The sequence below is a fragment of the Folsomia candida genome, unplaced genomic scaffold, assembly GCF_002217175.1.
Source record: "Folsomia candida strain VU population unplaced genomic scaffold, ASM221717v1 Fcan01_Sc015, whole genome shotgun sequence".
Lineage (NCBI taxonomy): Eukaryota > Metazoa > Arthropoda > Collembola > Entomobryomorpha > Isotomidae > Folsomia > Folsomia candida.
Window position 1 is genome coordinate 1507324 of NW_019091207.1, and position 16058 is coordinate 1523381.

At 39.5% G+C, this 16058-nt stretch overlaps 1 protein-coding gene across 2 annotated transcripts in view; it reads right to left on the reverse strand.

The window, feature by feature from the left end:
* The window catches only part of LOC110856352 (pyrokinin-1 receptor), a 28950-nt gene that overhangs the window by 8959 nt on the left and 3933 nt on the right, over positions 1–16058 (reverse strand). For both annotated transcript variants that reach the window (XM_035856911.1, XM_035856910.1), the window contains exons 2-6: positions 1699–1750; positions 1234–1619; positions 1066–1111; positions 437–564; positions 306–335 (exon numbers count right to left, since the gene is read on the reverse strand). In XM_035856911.1, the coding sequence (XP_035712804.1) occupies positions 306–335; positions 437–564; positions 1066–1111; positions 1234–1604 (575 nt within the window). In that variant the 5' untranslated portion in view covers positions 1605–1619; positions 1699–1750. The remainder of the gene's footprint in view (positions 1–305; positions 336–436; positions 565–1065; positions 1112–1233; positions 1620–1698; positions 1751–16058) is intronic.

The following is a 16058-nucleotide window of genomic DNA, read 5'->3' on the forward strand; positions in this document are numbered from 1 at the left end:
AATTAAGATAAGCAACCCAAAACCACCCACCCACCTTTTCGATGACCTAATATATGGACGTTTCCTCCTTAAAAACTATACGTACAGTGGCCGCGGAACCGTGGGGACGCAGAGGAATAATGTCCCCACGGATATTCGATGTCCGCATCATCTGCTCATCGTCATCGTATATAAACCGCTATCTCCCCTATCCTGCATTGTTAATGTCCCCAGATGCCCCCACGGCTTCCGCGGCCACTGACTGATATACATTACTCCTCTGCAGTAATGAAATTGGCTTGACCTTAAATAAAATTGTGACGTACCCTTTCAACGGATATACGATGGCCACAAATCTGACAAAAAAACCAAACCAGAAACAGTAAGTTAGAGACAATAGGCAGGATTCTTTCTCCTTAAATAGATTTTGCAGTGACGTGACGCCACGTTGACGTACCTTTCCACCGTGAACGCCGTTATTGTGAGGACCGTCGCATTGGCCGAGGTCTCCGCAGCCAAGCCGCGAATCACACAGACAGGTTCACCAAAGATGTAGGGATATTTGACCCAAATTTGATAAATTTCCTGAAATTTTGGTTGAATTATGTAACCAATTAGATTCATTTTACCCGAGTAGAAATCATTGCGTCGAATTCTGCAGTAATCGACAAAAGGCTTGATGCGTATTGTATTCTGCGTACTTCTTTTTCTAACTAATCCTGCAGAAAATTTCCAAGTTTTACTCGGCAGAATCGTACATACGTGCAAAATTTTGCATGTTTTCTGCACAAATAGATAGCTCAGCATATACAGTTTTTTGTAGAAAATTTTGCAAAATTTCTGCAGAAAATGGTTAAAAATTTCAACCAGGGACAGGCACATTAAAAACTGCAAAATTGCATCAATAGTATGTGAATAATTCTCCGCATATTTGAAGTTTTCTGCACAAATCGCTCTGCATTTGCAGCAGAAAATTTGGTAAAATTTCTGCAGAAAATCGGACCAAATGTCTTTCCTGTAATTTTTACTCGGCAAATTTCCCTTCAATTCTCACATAATTAGTAAAACTGTTAATTATCCAAATACCTGTGGAACCCCGCTCGTCAAGAGGAGCAAATCCGACATGGCCAAACTATAGAAACAAGATCCACACCAATTTATTCAGATTAAATCAACCCACACTTTCATCAACGTCATTCATTTACTTAAAGTAAACAGATCAGTCTATTTAAAAACACTGTACATCGTCATTACCTGAACAAGTAGTAATTGGTGGCGGTATGCATGTAGGATATTTTGGCGATGACAATACAAGTGCTCACATTTCCGACCAGTCCGCTCAGCAGGATCAAGGAGTAAATCAGCGTCATCGGTATGGCGATGGACAAAGGGTCCCTCAGTGGGTACTCGGCAAGCTCCAGTTTCATGAGCTCTTCAATGCTCAAATTTCCAGGATTGATGGACAAGTTTGTGGTGGTGGTGAAAGTCATTGTGAGATTGGCTCCTGGGTCGTGGAGCAGATCCACGTCCACGGTCTCCAGTTCCATGTTGTCACCCAGGACGGTGGTGAATGTGGACATGTAGCTGACAACCAGGAGGATTGACAGAAGGATAGATTTTCCCATCTTTACCGTAAATACCTTGAGAGATGTAATTAAATTCTGCACTAAAATAGCGAAAATGGCGAAGAAATTGGAGATGGGTGGAGTTTATGCTTACAAATTTGGAAATGGATTCCGAATTAGCCACAAAATCTCGGGTTTGTTGGTTTCTGAAAATTAGAATAGTGTACATATTTACATAAGTACCAGATGTAAATATTTATTTTCAACTTTTTTTAACGTTTTTTTGACGATTAAAATTTGTTCCGTAGCTTTTATAAATCACAAAAATTTCAAATTTTTTGTTACATATTGTTATACAATTTCTAGATTTTCTGGTATACAATACATAAATATTTCCTCTATTATTTGCTAAAATATGTAAATATTTTACATCCTTTTTCAAAAATAATTGTGTCCATATTTCAACAATGTGAGATTCAATTTTGTTGCTTAAAGAAATTGAATCCCTAAACATCCCGAGCATTATTACAAAGAAAGATTAGTTAGAAGTACAAATTTCGCGAAAATTTGTACTCTTGTGGTTTTTTTCGTACACATTTCGTAAATATTTTGGCTTGTTTCCTTAAATGCTAAATAAATGCATATTTTAGCGAGTTATCCACCCACTGATAAGTATCCAAATATGTGCATAATAAAATTCATCTTATTCAAGTTAGTCCAATCCTTTAAAATTAAGATTATGTACTAAATATTCCGTTTAGAAGATAAATTCAGCCCCAAACATTGATCATGTTATAATCCAACCGCCTCTCCCTTGTAGGATCTAATTGTGTGCATCATATATTATTTAGACAATTTTAGACCACATTAAGACCGCCATAAAGCAGTCAAATCATGGAGTTTGTTGCTTTCTCGAAATAATCTTCGAAAAGATGAACGCACATAGAGAACATGAACTCCAATTCAAACTGGATCTGAAGACTGCTAGCCGTGTGTTTGATACACTAAAACGCAACCAGGACAGATTTTATTACTTCCAAAAAGCCATCATTTCATCCTATCGATACCCTCAATCTCATCTAACAAGCACATTCATGCGTTTGTTGCCGTCTTTTCGGTCGCATTTGTACATACATACGAATACATACATGAACAGTGGTCGCGGAAGCCGTGGAGACATATGGGGACATTAATATCTTAGGATTAGGGGAGGGAGGAGTTTGTATAAGATGGGGAGATGATGCGAACATCGAATAACCGTGGGACATTTTCCTTCCGCTTCCGCGGCCACTGGTCTTAGAACAAAATCTTGAAATCTCTGGATTTTATTTCATCTTTTCCCAACCAACCAGCCAACTAGCCGCAGTGACAGAGTGCCCGACAAGGGATAAGAAAATCGGACTTATGTGGGCCTCTTAAATAATGATAATTATACCCGACACGACACACACACAGCTCGTTCAGCTATTTATATAATGTTCGTAATACAAGAAATACAAACATACAGATATACCAAGCCACCAATCCATAGGATTCAGTCGAGTGGCTCGAAGGACTAAATTGCAATCAAACCGAATTCTCCGTGCAGTAAATCCCACACCGTCGTTCTGCCTGGCTTTCATCAGTGGCGTCGGAAACAGGGGGACAGCCGGACAGGGAGAAATTGTCCCCTCAGGAATTCAGAAATATCCTATGTTGATGATCCTCTTCCTATCTCATAATGTTAATGTCCCCACATGTCCCTACCCTTGGAAGAAGATACTATATAAACTGGAAGGTGGAGTTTATGTGAGAGACTGGGTATCATTACGTTACTCACGTGACGTGAGCAACAGCGCCCAAATCGTCGAAATATTTTTTTATTAACCACCAGCTGCTAGGCTCACCAGGCAGCAGCTCCAACAAAGTTCAGTTTTCCGCGATTACATTAGCCGAATGAGCCGAATTATCCTATTATTTAGCATTGGTTTATTTTATTTTGGCGTTCAAATTATTCAATTACTCAAATCTGACACAAATTGAATAACTTGAACGCCAAAATAAAATAAACCAATGCTAAATAATAGGATAATTCGGCTCATTCGGCTAATGTAATCGCGGAAAACTGAACTTTGCTGGAGCTGCTGCCTGGTGAGCGAGCCCGGCGGCTAGTGGTTGAGAAAAAAATATTTCGACGATTTGGGCGCTGTGGCTGATTCACATGCGATTTATTTTGTTTTACATTTGAGCAGGGAGCCACTATGGTTGTCCCTACCCAACTTCCGCCGCCAATGTCTTTCATCCTCATTAAATCGAGGTCTCCCAGTACAAATATCACTGGAATACATACATAGTCGCCCTACTCTTCTGTTTCATACCAACTCTACCTACCTACACAGTGGCCGCGGAAGCCGTGGGGACATTTGGGGACATTGCCCTTGTAGAATATTAGAGGGATGGGTTTATATCTAACAGGAGTAGATGATGCGGACATCGAACATCTATGAAGACATTGTCCCTCCGTCCCTCCACCCTTCCGCGGCCACTGTACCCACATAATCTATGTGTGTCTTTCTTTCCTAAAAAAATTGTTGAGAGAGAAAATAGACCAGATCGACATACTGGATTGGCTCAAAGAACAACCTGTTGTTCTTCGTTGACGACGACACGTCGCATAAGATTTTTTTTTTCAATTCCATCCAATCTCATTTATTTATTTCAAGGAAAGATTTAAAAGCGTGAACAGGTCTCGGTGTGACGCGTCTCGGTGTGACGCTTATTGTTCTATTCGTCGTCCCCCTCTGTTCCAGACATTTCCTAAATTCAATTTCCTACTTTTTCCAATTCTCACTTAAGTTGAGCTGTCGTAATAACGCGTCCTTCTTCCTCCAATACGAAGATCTTATTTCATTTTAATATGTGTGTACTTTGGCACTCAACCAAAACCGCGTTAAACAACGCGACTACGTCTAACTTTTAGCCACATGCACGACGACTCGCCTATAATGCCCGACATGGTAAGCACATATCACAATTTATGTGTGCGATACATTGTGTCAGCAGAGAACTCATACAGGAAACATTTCCCAAGATATTAGAATATGTGGAGGAAGGTTTCGTTTCGGGCGGGTGAGCTGCATTTATTTATTGCACTGTAAAGGGAGAAATGCGAGGTGCAAGAAACTGGGAGAAAGTACTAGAAATATGCACTACTAACAATGGAGGTCTCCCAACGTATGCTCACAGATTTGGACCAAACTAGTGTCAATCAATCACAAATATAATTAGTATTAAATGTGCAAATGGAACTATCTGCCAATGCTCAGGTTTGGCGGAGATATTTGCATCCAAAGTGGGAAAAATGCGCAGCAAATTTGGAAATTGAAAAATTTGCCAGCCTTGGGGGCGCGTTTTCTCCTCTTTTTATGCAAATATCTCCGCTAAACCTGAGCATTGGCAGATAATTCCATTTGCAAATTTAATACTAATTATATTTGTGATCGATTAACACTAGTTTGGTCCAAATCTGTGAGCATACGTTGGGAGACCTCCATTGTAAGCCACGTGCGCTGTGAGCTACATTTCCTGGACTACAATCCAAGAAAAGAAATGCGAGGTGCAAGAAACTGGGAGAAAGTGCAAGAAAATATGCGCCAGTTAGTCACGTGCCGTATGAAGTATAGCGGCGGGAAGGAGTTTCTTGCGTTTTGCATTTCTTGCAGGTGAAAATAGTTACTTGTAAAAAACACATTCTTTCGGTTATTTCTTGCAAATGGTTACTTTCACCAATTGATTATAGTTTCTTGCATGTTTCGTACATTTACTAGGCATGCAAGAAATGAAAGGTGCAAGAAAGTACCAGAAATATGCGCTATTAAGCCACGCACTGTGAGTTTTCCATACTTCTAGCACTGGAAAGCAAGCCACGCAAGAAATGGGAGGTGCAAGAAACTGGGAGAAAGTGCAAGAAATATGCGCCATCTAGTGTGAAGTATAGCGTCGGGGCGTAGTTTTTAGCGCCTTGCATTTCTTGCAGGTTAAAATATTTACCTGCAAGAAACCACTTTCTCCCCGTTATTTCATGCAAGCGTTTGTTCCTTGCACCCGAACCCTGCAATATCGCCTTTTTTATTCATGACAGAACAAAGTCGAATTGGCAACAACATTTCGATGGAACCGCATTAGAATAATAATATTATTATGTATGTACAACAACCCGCAAGGTTTTGGTTTCTTCTGCTACTCAATAAATACATGAGACGAAAGACAGCTTTGGTTTCCAATATATCTTAATTTTGCAGAAGGCTTTGCTTTGCAGACAGCAGAAGCCATGGTCGAATTCGAATTTAGGTGGGGCGTGTATGTACTTTTCCGTCAGTGTGCAAACTTTGAGTTTGTTTTCAATTTTATTGCAAGTGGTGTATGTAACATGAGTGGAGAGGAGGAAACAATAAACACACAAGTACAACAACGCAAAAATACGCCAAATGCATGCATAATTATGTCATATCCAGGATTTATATCCGCATTTGTCTATTTACATAAATGTAAATATTTCAAAGTGCGGAGCAATGGCATAATATTTATCTATCCTCAGTATGCACAATTTGTTAGAGTGAATTAACTGCGTCTCTGAAAAACAAAGGCAGCCACTTCGACTTTGAATGTTAAATTTAATTAACTTGAAACTTGTGAAAGAAATTATCTGCAAATGGGCACTTTTGGCAGAGATATTTGCATCCGAAGAGGAGAAAGCTTGACTTCTGAATTAGTTTTCGCAAATTTAATCAGTATGAAATTTACGAAAGACACGATCCCCCAATGCGCAGGTCTGACAGAGATATTTGCGTCCGAAGAGGAGAAAACGTGCCCTAACCTTGACAAATTTTAGACTTTCTAAATTTACTTCGTGCTTTCTCCTCTTGGGATGCAAATATCTCTGGCAAACGTGCCCATTGGGAGGTTGTGTCGTTTGCAAATTTTGTATTAATCAAATTAGATTGACACTAGTTTGCTCAAATGGGAGAGCATACGCTGGGACACCTTCAATTATGAGGGGGTATATCACGATTACTTTACACGATTACATTTACGTACACTCTTAAAAAAATCAATAACCGTTGGTATTGATACATGAGTCTACCGCGTGGTATTGATCCGGTATTAAATTAATACTACGTGGTAAAAAATTTAATGCCAATTAGTATTAAAATTATTACCATGAAGTATGATTTCAATACCTGTTCAATACCAATATGGTATAACCGTTTAATACCAAGGCGGTAGAGTCACGTATTAATACCGTTAGGTTTTTTTCAATATCAAGTTTCTAAGAGCGTTTAGCAACGCATTTACGTTGATTACGTAAGGGCTAGATATACAGAGCCCTTAATCAAACAACCGTGCCAGTATATTCCTATATTTCCTTTCCGGCACTCACGGAATGCGGGTATGCATACAACAAAAGTATTTACATACCTTTCCTATGCGTATCAGTAATGTAGCAAATGAATGATACAACTTTCGAAAAAATCCGTGTATATAGATTGACAAACTTATTGTCCAAAAGTAGTCACAGTCTGGGAAAGAAAGTTCCTTCGTACACCTATCTTTTGTTACTTTTGGGTTTGTTTGATTTGCAAAAATGATGGAAAGCTACTCGGCATGAGTGCATTGTATCAAGGATAATATTTCTTTATACATACATAAATAAACATGTTTTTTGGGGGTTGATAATCCATAAACCTTGACGGAGAAGAAATAATTGATAAGTAATATCTTCGTTCCTTGCATGCGCAAATATTAAGCCGTATTTCCTTCTAAATTTAGTCCAGGTAATCTTATCCGAAAAAGATTAGACTTCTTTTTTTCCTTGTTGTCTTGCCCAACACGGGCGAGAACCAGTGGCCGCGGAAGCTGGAGGGGCATCTGGGGACATTAAGAGATTACACTAGGATAGGAGAGGAAAGGGGCTTATATAAGATGGGCAGATGATGTTGGGGCCTTCGGTTGATTTGCATAATATATTTTGCATAATACCCATATCGCATTAAGGGATTTTGCCTAATTTCAAATTATGCAAAATGACAATTTTGCATAATTTCTATTTGCATAAAAGATTATACAATATGACCCTTATGTAAAAAATTTTTATGCAAATCCACCTAGAGCCGATCAAATAACCGTGGGGACATTGCCCCTCTGCACCCACACACTTCCGCGGCCACTAGGATGAACAGTAATAAAAAATATCTTATGAAAAAACTTCTCCTGTTTGAGCCCCTCATGTTTGTTGGATTATAACTCTCCACTGGGCACAACAGAATTCTGGAGTAGTGGCTTATTCGCAAAGTTGTTAACCCACCTTTGAGGAAAAGCAGAGCACTCTTGTACTGTACACAAGCAATTTCTGCCCTTTACTAATTTAACTTGTGAGTTGAGTCCCATTGTTTCTGGAGAGTTTTTTGATGAGAATTTTAGAACCTCGCAAAATATCTGTACGGGAATTAAAAAGTTGCCCGTCTTTCATTTCATAGTGAGCGAGTTTCATGCCCTGTTTGCTCATCTGCTTCTAGCAGACTTTGACTTTCCACTTTGTTTGAACCGATTTAAATACAAAACAGTTCACCAACTTGTACATAGTTAAATTCGCCAATGTATTGCTCTACAGGATGGTTGTTCATAAAACATCCCGAGTAGGAATGGCTGTCTCGAATTCTGCAGTAATCGACAAAATCTCGATGCAAATAGCATTCGGCATAAGGAAGGAGCTTGTCCATGTAAAGCTGATATATGTCATGTCATATTTGCCAATTTGACCGCATCCAATTTGTCACAATTCGGACATTTATGCCAAATATGACGGTCCGTTTATGACAATTTGAACAATTTGAAATATTTGTCACAAAGTTTAAATGTCTGACAAATTCATCATTTCTGATATGTCAATGATATGTCACGACGGTAATCCATAATTAATAATTATGCATACTTTTTTTGCATAATCCTGCCCAACATTTGTGTAGGTTTTACATATTATGCAGAACTGTATTTGCATAGTTCTGCTTAGTTTTCTGCACCAATCGCTCTGCGTGCAGTTTTTCTGCAGATAATGGGTCTAAATAAAGTTTTGCAGGAAAGCCCTAAAAATTTTTACTCGGGATATTACCCAAGAAAACGCTTCTCCCAATCTTGTTAGTAAGTGGAGAAATCGTAGTGAAAGTCGGTTCATTGTGCTCAGGTCCTCGTCGCATTTACGACTTACTTTCTCCCCTTCACTCACATTGTTTGATGACGAATTGAACGACTTTCACTTGGCACTCCGGACGTGCAGGCAGGCAGTCAGTCAGCAAGTCGCCAATGGCGGAAACTGAGTGCCGCCGTCGCCCGTATTGGAAAAGTGGAATGAAGAAAGATCATCATTTGTATCATCGGGATTTTATTAAGCATGACAAATCTTTGATTCTTCTCGAGAGAATTTCGCAACGTAGCGCTTTCTTTGATAGTTTGATGGTCCTTTTTCTCGCTACGATTTGCACAGGCTGGCATAAACAAGGACTCGCTCAGTGACCGCGGAAGAGTGTGGACAGAGGGACAATGCCCCCACGGTTATTCGATGTCCCCACCATCTGCTCATCTTATACAAACCCCTCCCTCCCCCATCCTACAATGTTAATGTCCCCAGATGTCCCCACAGCTTCCGCGGCCACTGGACTCGCTCACTTTGATACTCAAGAAGTCTACTTAAGTATAGAGTTAACCGAGATTTATTTATTTATCCTGTTAAAAAAATATCTACCGAAATCGGACCTAATGTTCGCAACAACTCGAAAGAAATGTCAGAAAATTGCGTAATACAGTACTTTCTGTCGAGCAGTATGTCGTCGTCGTCATAAACACGTAATAACTAGTACAACAAAAGATTTATGTTGCAATTCTTGCATAAAGTCAGGATCAGATTTGCAGAAAAACAAAAACAATAATAACATGCTTTCTACCCGATTTGTCGGTCAATTTGTGCATGCCATGCATGTAAGTGGCACATAAACAATGCATTACATACATGCATATGTACATACCTATGTCAACCCCTGATTTGACCGACATTTGTCCTACATAATTGCTTTCATTGTTCAAATTGAGATTTCGAATTTATTAATTACGAAATGCAGATCTCTAATTTAATTAATTCCATTCAAAGGTGAAATATACAAGTAAACTGATGTACATAGTATGCAACAATTGTTTGACATTTACATAATATACATTTTTCGGAAAGGTCACTCACTACAGATGACAGAACTCCGCAGTTACATACAATAATTGTTTACATGCTTGGCTACAATTGCATACATATGTCATCTAAATTACAGGTTCGACAATTTAGTCTGAACTAAGGATAAGTAAATATGAGATGACTGATTCGTGATGCAATTACACAAAATATGTAATCAGACTGAAGGTCGTCGCCATTCTTTCTCCGTGTGTGACTGGCTTAATTCTAGAGTAATTCACGTGAAATGAGGTGTAAATATATGAAAAGTTATATACACATGAATTCAAATTAAACTTGTGTATCTTGCTTTTATTCAACGTCATCTTCAGCCCTGTTAAGTCGACAGACTTAAGTTTTATGTAAAAGTTTGATGAATATGTACCAGTGTTACCTGCTTCATAATTTCTCATGTTAGATGGATTGCATGCAAAATAAAGAATGTCAGACTGTACATACGTATCGATCAAATAAGTGTGTGTTCCTTCTTTCATGAAAAAACCTATTATTTCATAATGATGATAACCATATAAAAACTTTGCCATGCTTGATAAACTCTTCTTCACTCAAAAACAGACAAATTATGAACCGAACTCACTATCAGAACAGAAAATATCAGCCTTTCTGAAATTGAGCGAGACGAAATGAAAGGTGAAAGTAACAGGATCATCAACATCGTCATGAGAAAGTTATAGGCTTCTTAATTTCTAAAATTTGGCCTAGGCTCACTCACGCTCCAGACAAACAGTTGACAGTGCTGCATTTCTTGCGTGGCTTGCTTTGCCGTGCAAGAAATTCGAGGTGCAAGAAACTGGGAGAAAGTGCAAGAAATATGCGCCATCTAGCCACGCGCTGTATGAAGTATAGCGGCGGAAAGGAGTTTCTTGCACCTTGCATTTTTTGCGGGTCAAAATATTTAACTGCAAGAAACCACTTTCTTCCCGTTATTTCTTGCAAGTGGTTACTTGCACCCAGTGTTTCGTTTCTTGCAGTTTTACCACATTTCTTGCACTGGAATGCAAGCAACGGAAGAAATTTGAGGTGCAAGAAACTGGGAGAAAGTGCAAGAAATATGCGCCACCTATCCTCGCACCATATGAAGTACCGCGGCTTGGTTTCTCGCGCCTTGCATTTCTCCCAGGTCAAAATATTCACCTGCAAGAAACCACTTTCTCCCCCTTATTTCGTGCAAATCGTTATCTACTGGCACCCGAAACACTGTCAACAAAGCCAATTCTTTCCTCCTCTCGAAGCGAAGGTGAAAGATAGGCCGAACTGCCTCCTTGACTTGACGGGCAGTGGCAGCTGCTTACTGTTAGTTAGCAGAGGAGCAGAGTCGAAATTGAGTTATAGCCGTCCAATAAAAAAATGGTCTTTCCACATTTTTGTTGGAAAAGCAAACTGATGTAAACTTTTTTGTTCGTATCTTCCATTTCTTGATTTCCCATTGCAGAAATATAGTTGGAACGGAACGGCTAAATATATATGCGTCCGCGACCATGACTATGACCCATTATATTATTTGTATGTCTACTTGTTGGTACAGTGTATCTCGTATAAAGAGAAGTATATGCGTCTATGTATCTAACTACATATATTTCAAATCCTATTTTAAGCACGATATGTAACGCAATGTCAACCTGATCCAACTTATCTTGATACGTTGTCAATTCTGTCAACTAACTATCGGTAGAGAATCGTACACTTTTTATCGTCCAGAAAAGTTCTACTTCTTACGTACCACAGATTAAATTCGCTACGGGATTTATGAAAAGATGCCAAGGTCAGATTTTCCCATGAATCAGGACAATAAATTGTTAAATTTGCATAATTTTTACCATGATTCTTCAGTTTTAGCCCGATTCAGATTCAGGGCTTATGTAACCGTCGTGTCTGTCCAATAGAGTCAAAACTGCCAAAACTGAATCGATTGAGTTCAAATTTTGTAAATTAGTTTTGCTTAGAATTTTCATGGTATGAATTGATTCAAAATGCATGTAGTAGAAAAAACGTTACAATTTCCTGACTTGATTTGTAAAACTTTTCCATATCTATAACTCAAATTCTGTATGTATATATAATGTGCCTGGGTAAGTTCAATTACGTAGATAATGACCCATCATTTATTACCAAGGCCATGAAAAAAATCTATCCGATTTCCGTAACCTTGTCCATTGCGTAAGTAATAAGTCCACGGCCAAATAGAGTTTTATTCTTCTTCCAGCGTAATAGGCAAACTTTCTCCAGGAAGAAATAAATGCATGAAATTCGTCATGTCTCTACGTACATATATATTTGTGCTAAAATATTTGCTACAATATTTCTACTCACTCGCTAAAAATAGCGGACGTTCCTACACTATTTAAGACGCAGCACAGCAAAACAAGGCTCAAGTAGTGAACTTTCTCTCTTGGGATGAAACATCTGTCCGCTTGGGTAACAGTAATTGGGCTTGATTTCCTAAAAGCAGTGCTCAATCTGTAAGTACAACAGTTGGCCAGAAAGTAATACAGAAAATTAATAGACAATGGATTATCGAATTCTGAAAGGAAACTAAGAATTCGAATTTAAACATGGGATTTGGTCAGTTAGATACTTAACTAGGGGTAAAATTTTACATTTCTTGGCCAGTATTTCCGCATTTTCATGAATTTTGTATACTCAGATTTATGTAGCGAATTGATCATTGATGATAGTTTGGCTTCGTTTAAAATTACAAAACCTAATTCAAACTGGCTGCCTTTCTAACCCTAATTTTGTTTTTATTACGTATTTGCAAAAAACACTGACTCTCAGCTACTGCAACATTGGTACTTTTCATTGATACAATTTGTCAACAATACTGCCAGCCATGCAACCTTAACCCACACACGACCATAAAACCCAACAACATTTCGTGCTAGGGTCTCCTAACGTCAGACTGTATCCAGTGGCCGCGGAAGCTTGGGGACATCGTCCCTCTTCCCCACGGTTATTCGATATTCCCATCATTTTAAACTTTAAAATCCTCCCACAAAGGTTAATGTCCCCAGATGTCCCCCCACACCTTCCGCGGCCACTGACCGTATGTACACACAACAGGAATTGGACACGGTATTCAATTTCTTTACATGACGAAAGCTTTCACCCCGATTGTTTATTAAGCTGTCGAAATGAGGCTGCGGTGACTCGATTTGAGCGAGAAGAGGATTTGAGAGGACATAATAATAAAATTTGGAAGAGAGGAAATGAGTTTCTCTCTTGTTTGTGGTCGAGAAAGGAGTGAAATCCTACAATTTCACGTCTAATCATAAGCCTTCAAAATTTTCCGATGCGTCTCCTGCTCAATTGAGATTGAACATTTCGAAAATCACACTACACCTGCTCTCTCTCTACACCTTCTCTAAACTGGGGAAATAATCGTTTCGCAATTTTCCAGTTGGAAAGACGGACAAAATGTACTCTAAAATAGTTTCTGTGACGCAAAAGGAGGGTATAGTTTAGTATAACTATACTTACAAGGGAAGTCTCCCAGTGTATGCTCTCAGATTTTGAGCAAACTACTGCCAATCGATTGCAAATTTAGTTAGTATGAAAAATTTTCGAAAAACACGATCTCCCAATGGGCACGTTTGGCCGAGATATTTGCATCCGAAGAGGAGAAAGTGTGCCTTAAATTTGACAAATTTTGCACTTTCCCAATTTACTGCACTCGCTTTCTCCTCTTTTAATGCAAATATCTCTGCCAAACGTGCCCATTGGGAGATCGTGTCTTTCGCAAATTTCATACTAATCAAATTTGCAATCGATTGACACTAATTTCCCCAAAATCTGAGAGCATACACTGAGAAACCTCTATTGTTAGATCCGTTCCTATATATTATTTTGCACACATGCGACCTTGAATGAAAGCTTGACCGATAACCGTATACATGCAAGCATTGATATGCTTGCTAAATGCTTGATAACCATACACATACAAGCATCCCCTTGAAGCATAATATACCGTGAGAATTTTGAGCCTGGTCAAGTATGCATTTGGATTAAATGGTTATCAAACGTTTTGTTTACCTCTGGCTGACTATGAGCTGAAGGAGATTATGCATTCATTCAACAGTAATAATACCACTTTCTCCCAGGGGAAAGGCAGCTTGACTAATGCTGCATTTGATTTATGTGAGACATGTCAAGCCCACGATTTTGTTTAAGTGGCTCTTTTCCCGTTCCGGCCAAAATTGCTTCTCAACACTGCTACGAGAACAGTTTGTAAATCTTGTCAGCTAAAGATGTGATGTGATGCACAATATATTTACAGTACCCGCGGACAGAGGGACAATGTCCCCACGGTTGTTTAATGTGTAGGAGAGAATAGTGGAATTTGGTGGTTGCAAAAGAGAGCAAGGATAGGAAGCAGGGCGGTTAGCCTAGTGGTAAGGTGTTCTCCCGGCATGAGAAAGACACGAGGTTCGATTCCTCGTACCACACTTCCTTCTTATTTTTGCTCTCAACGCGTATGCAATTCACCGAAAATCCCACAAATGTCCCCGTCCTCTTCTGTCCATCTTATATAAACTCATTTCTCCCATATCCTACAATGTTGATGTCCCCACGTGTCCCCACGACTTCCGCGGGCACTGTCAAAATATACATATAAGTCATCCCGATATGGATACAGAGATGTGGGCGTCGGTGAGATGAATCATGAATTCTGCTGCTCGGCATATATCTTTCCCCTGTCATCAATTGAAAGCAAAAAATTGTGGCAACAATGAAGTGGAGCCTGATGCAAGATAGAGTGATTTTATGCTCGTCTTGTTTGGCGTGCGTACTTGAGATTCAGTGGCCACGGAAGCTGTGGGGACATGTGGGGACGGAAATAGTGTAGGATATAGGAGATGGAGGGGTTTATAGTATGGGGATATATAGAATAACGGTGGGGACATTGTCCCTCTGTTCACACGCTTCCGCGGCCACTGCTTGGGATGAAACAAAACGAAACGCAAGCAAGGTTACCGGAGGGGAGGAAAAGTAGATCATCGTGACGATGATCCAAGCACATTATTTTCAATGTCCTTCCAGATAAAAAGGACAAACAAATGATGTTTCAACTCTTGTTCTTCTCTTCTGAGGTTGGACATGGACGTGGACATGTCCTCACTCAGGATCAGTTGTCAAAAACAACTCAACGCTGCTACGAATCAACCAACCACACACAGCAAGGACGTGCCGTTGAATAATGCCTTTCTCGTCGTGCGTAAGACGTATATGTATGTATCTGTATCTGCATATACGTTGTCCAACTTTCACTTTGTTTCGGCTCATACTTTTTTTCGCAAATGAGAGCTGAATGATAACAAGGGTTTCGTTTCTGGTGGGTTTACTATATTTCTTGCAAATGCGAAGGAAGAAATAAGACATGCGAAGTGCAAGAAACTGGAAAAAAGTGAAAGAAATGTGCGCCATTCAGCCACGCGCGGTATCAAGTATAGCGGCGAGGCGTAGTTTCTTGTGCCTTGAATTTCTTGCAGGTCACCAAAAATAGCTACAAGAAACCACTTTTATGCCGTTATTTCTTGTAAGTGGTTACTTTCACCCAGTGTTTAGTTTCTTGCGGGTTTGCTACATTTCTTGCAGTGCAAAGCAAGCCACGCAAGAAATGCGAGGTGCAAGAAACTGGGAGAAAGTGCAAGAAATATACGTCATCCAGCTACGCGCCGTATGAAGTATAGAGGCGTTACGTCGTTTCTTGCGCCTTGAATTTCCTGCAGGTCAAAATACCTGCAAAAAACCACTTTCTTCCCGTTATTTCTTGCACGTGGTTTCTCTCACCCGAAACCCTGATGATAACATCATGTCTGAAAAGACATATAAGCTTTTGCCATTTTTCTCAAACGCCAAAACCAAAATTGCGCCTGAGTCGGACATATTACTACCGAACGACGATGACATACATGCATAAACACGGCAACGACGACCTGTTCCTTCTCCCCATTGAACAAGAATGGAACCCCGAAATGCACAAAGTTTGGTACGAACATAGTTTGAAAATTCCCAAATTTTACAACCTAACCTCCTCCAGCAAAACCTGCCTGTCTCAGTCAAACATGGTCGTTTGTTTACCGTAGTTTATGTAATGGTCATACATGCATCGTGGTCGGTCGGTTATGGATGGTTAGTTTGTGGTACGACATAAAATAGAACAAGGCTCGTCTTCTTTTCTATAAAGAAAGTAAAGAACGAAGCAAATTTATTTCTACAATTTCGGACCGACGGATCGGACATAC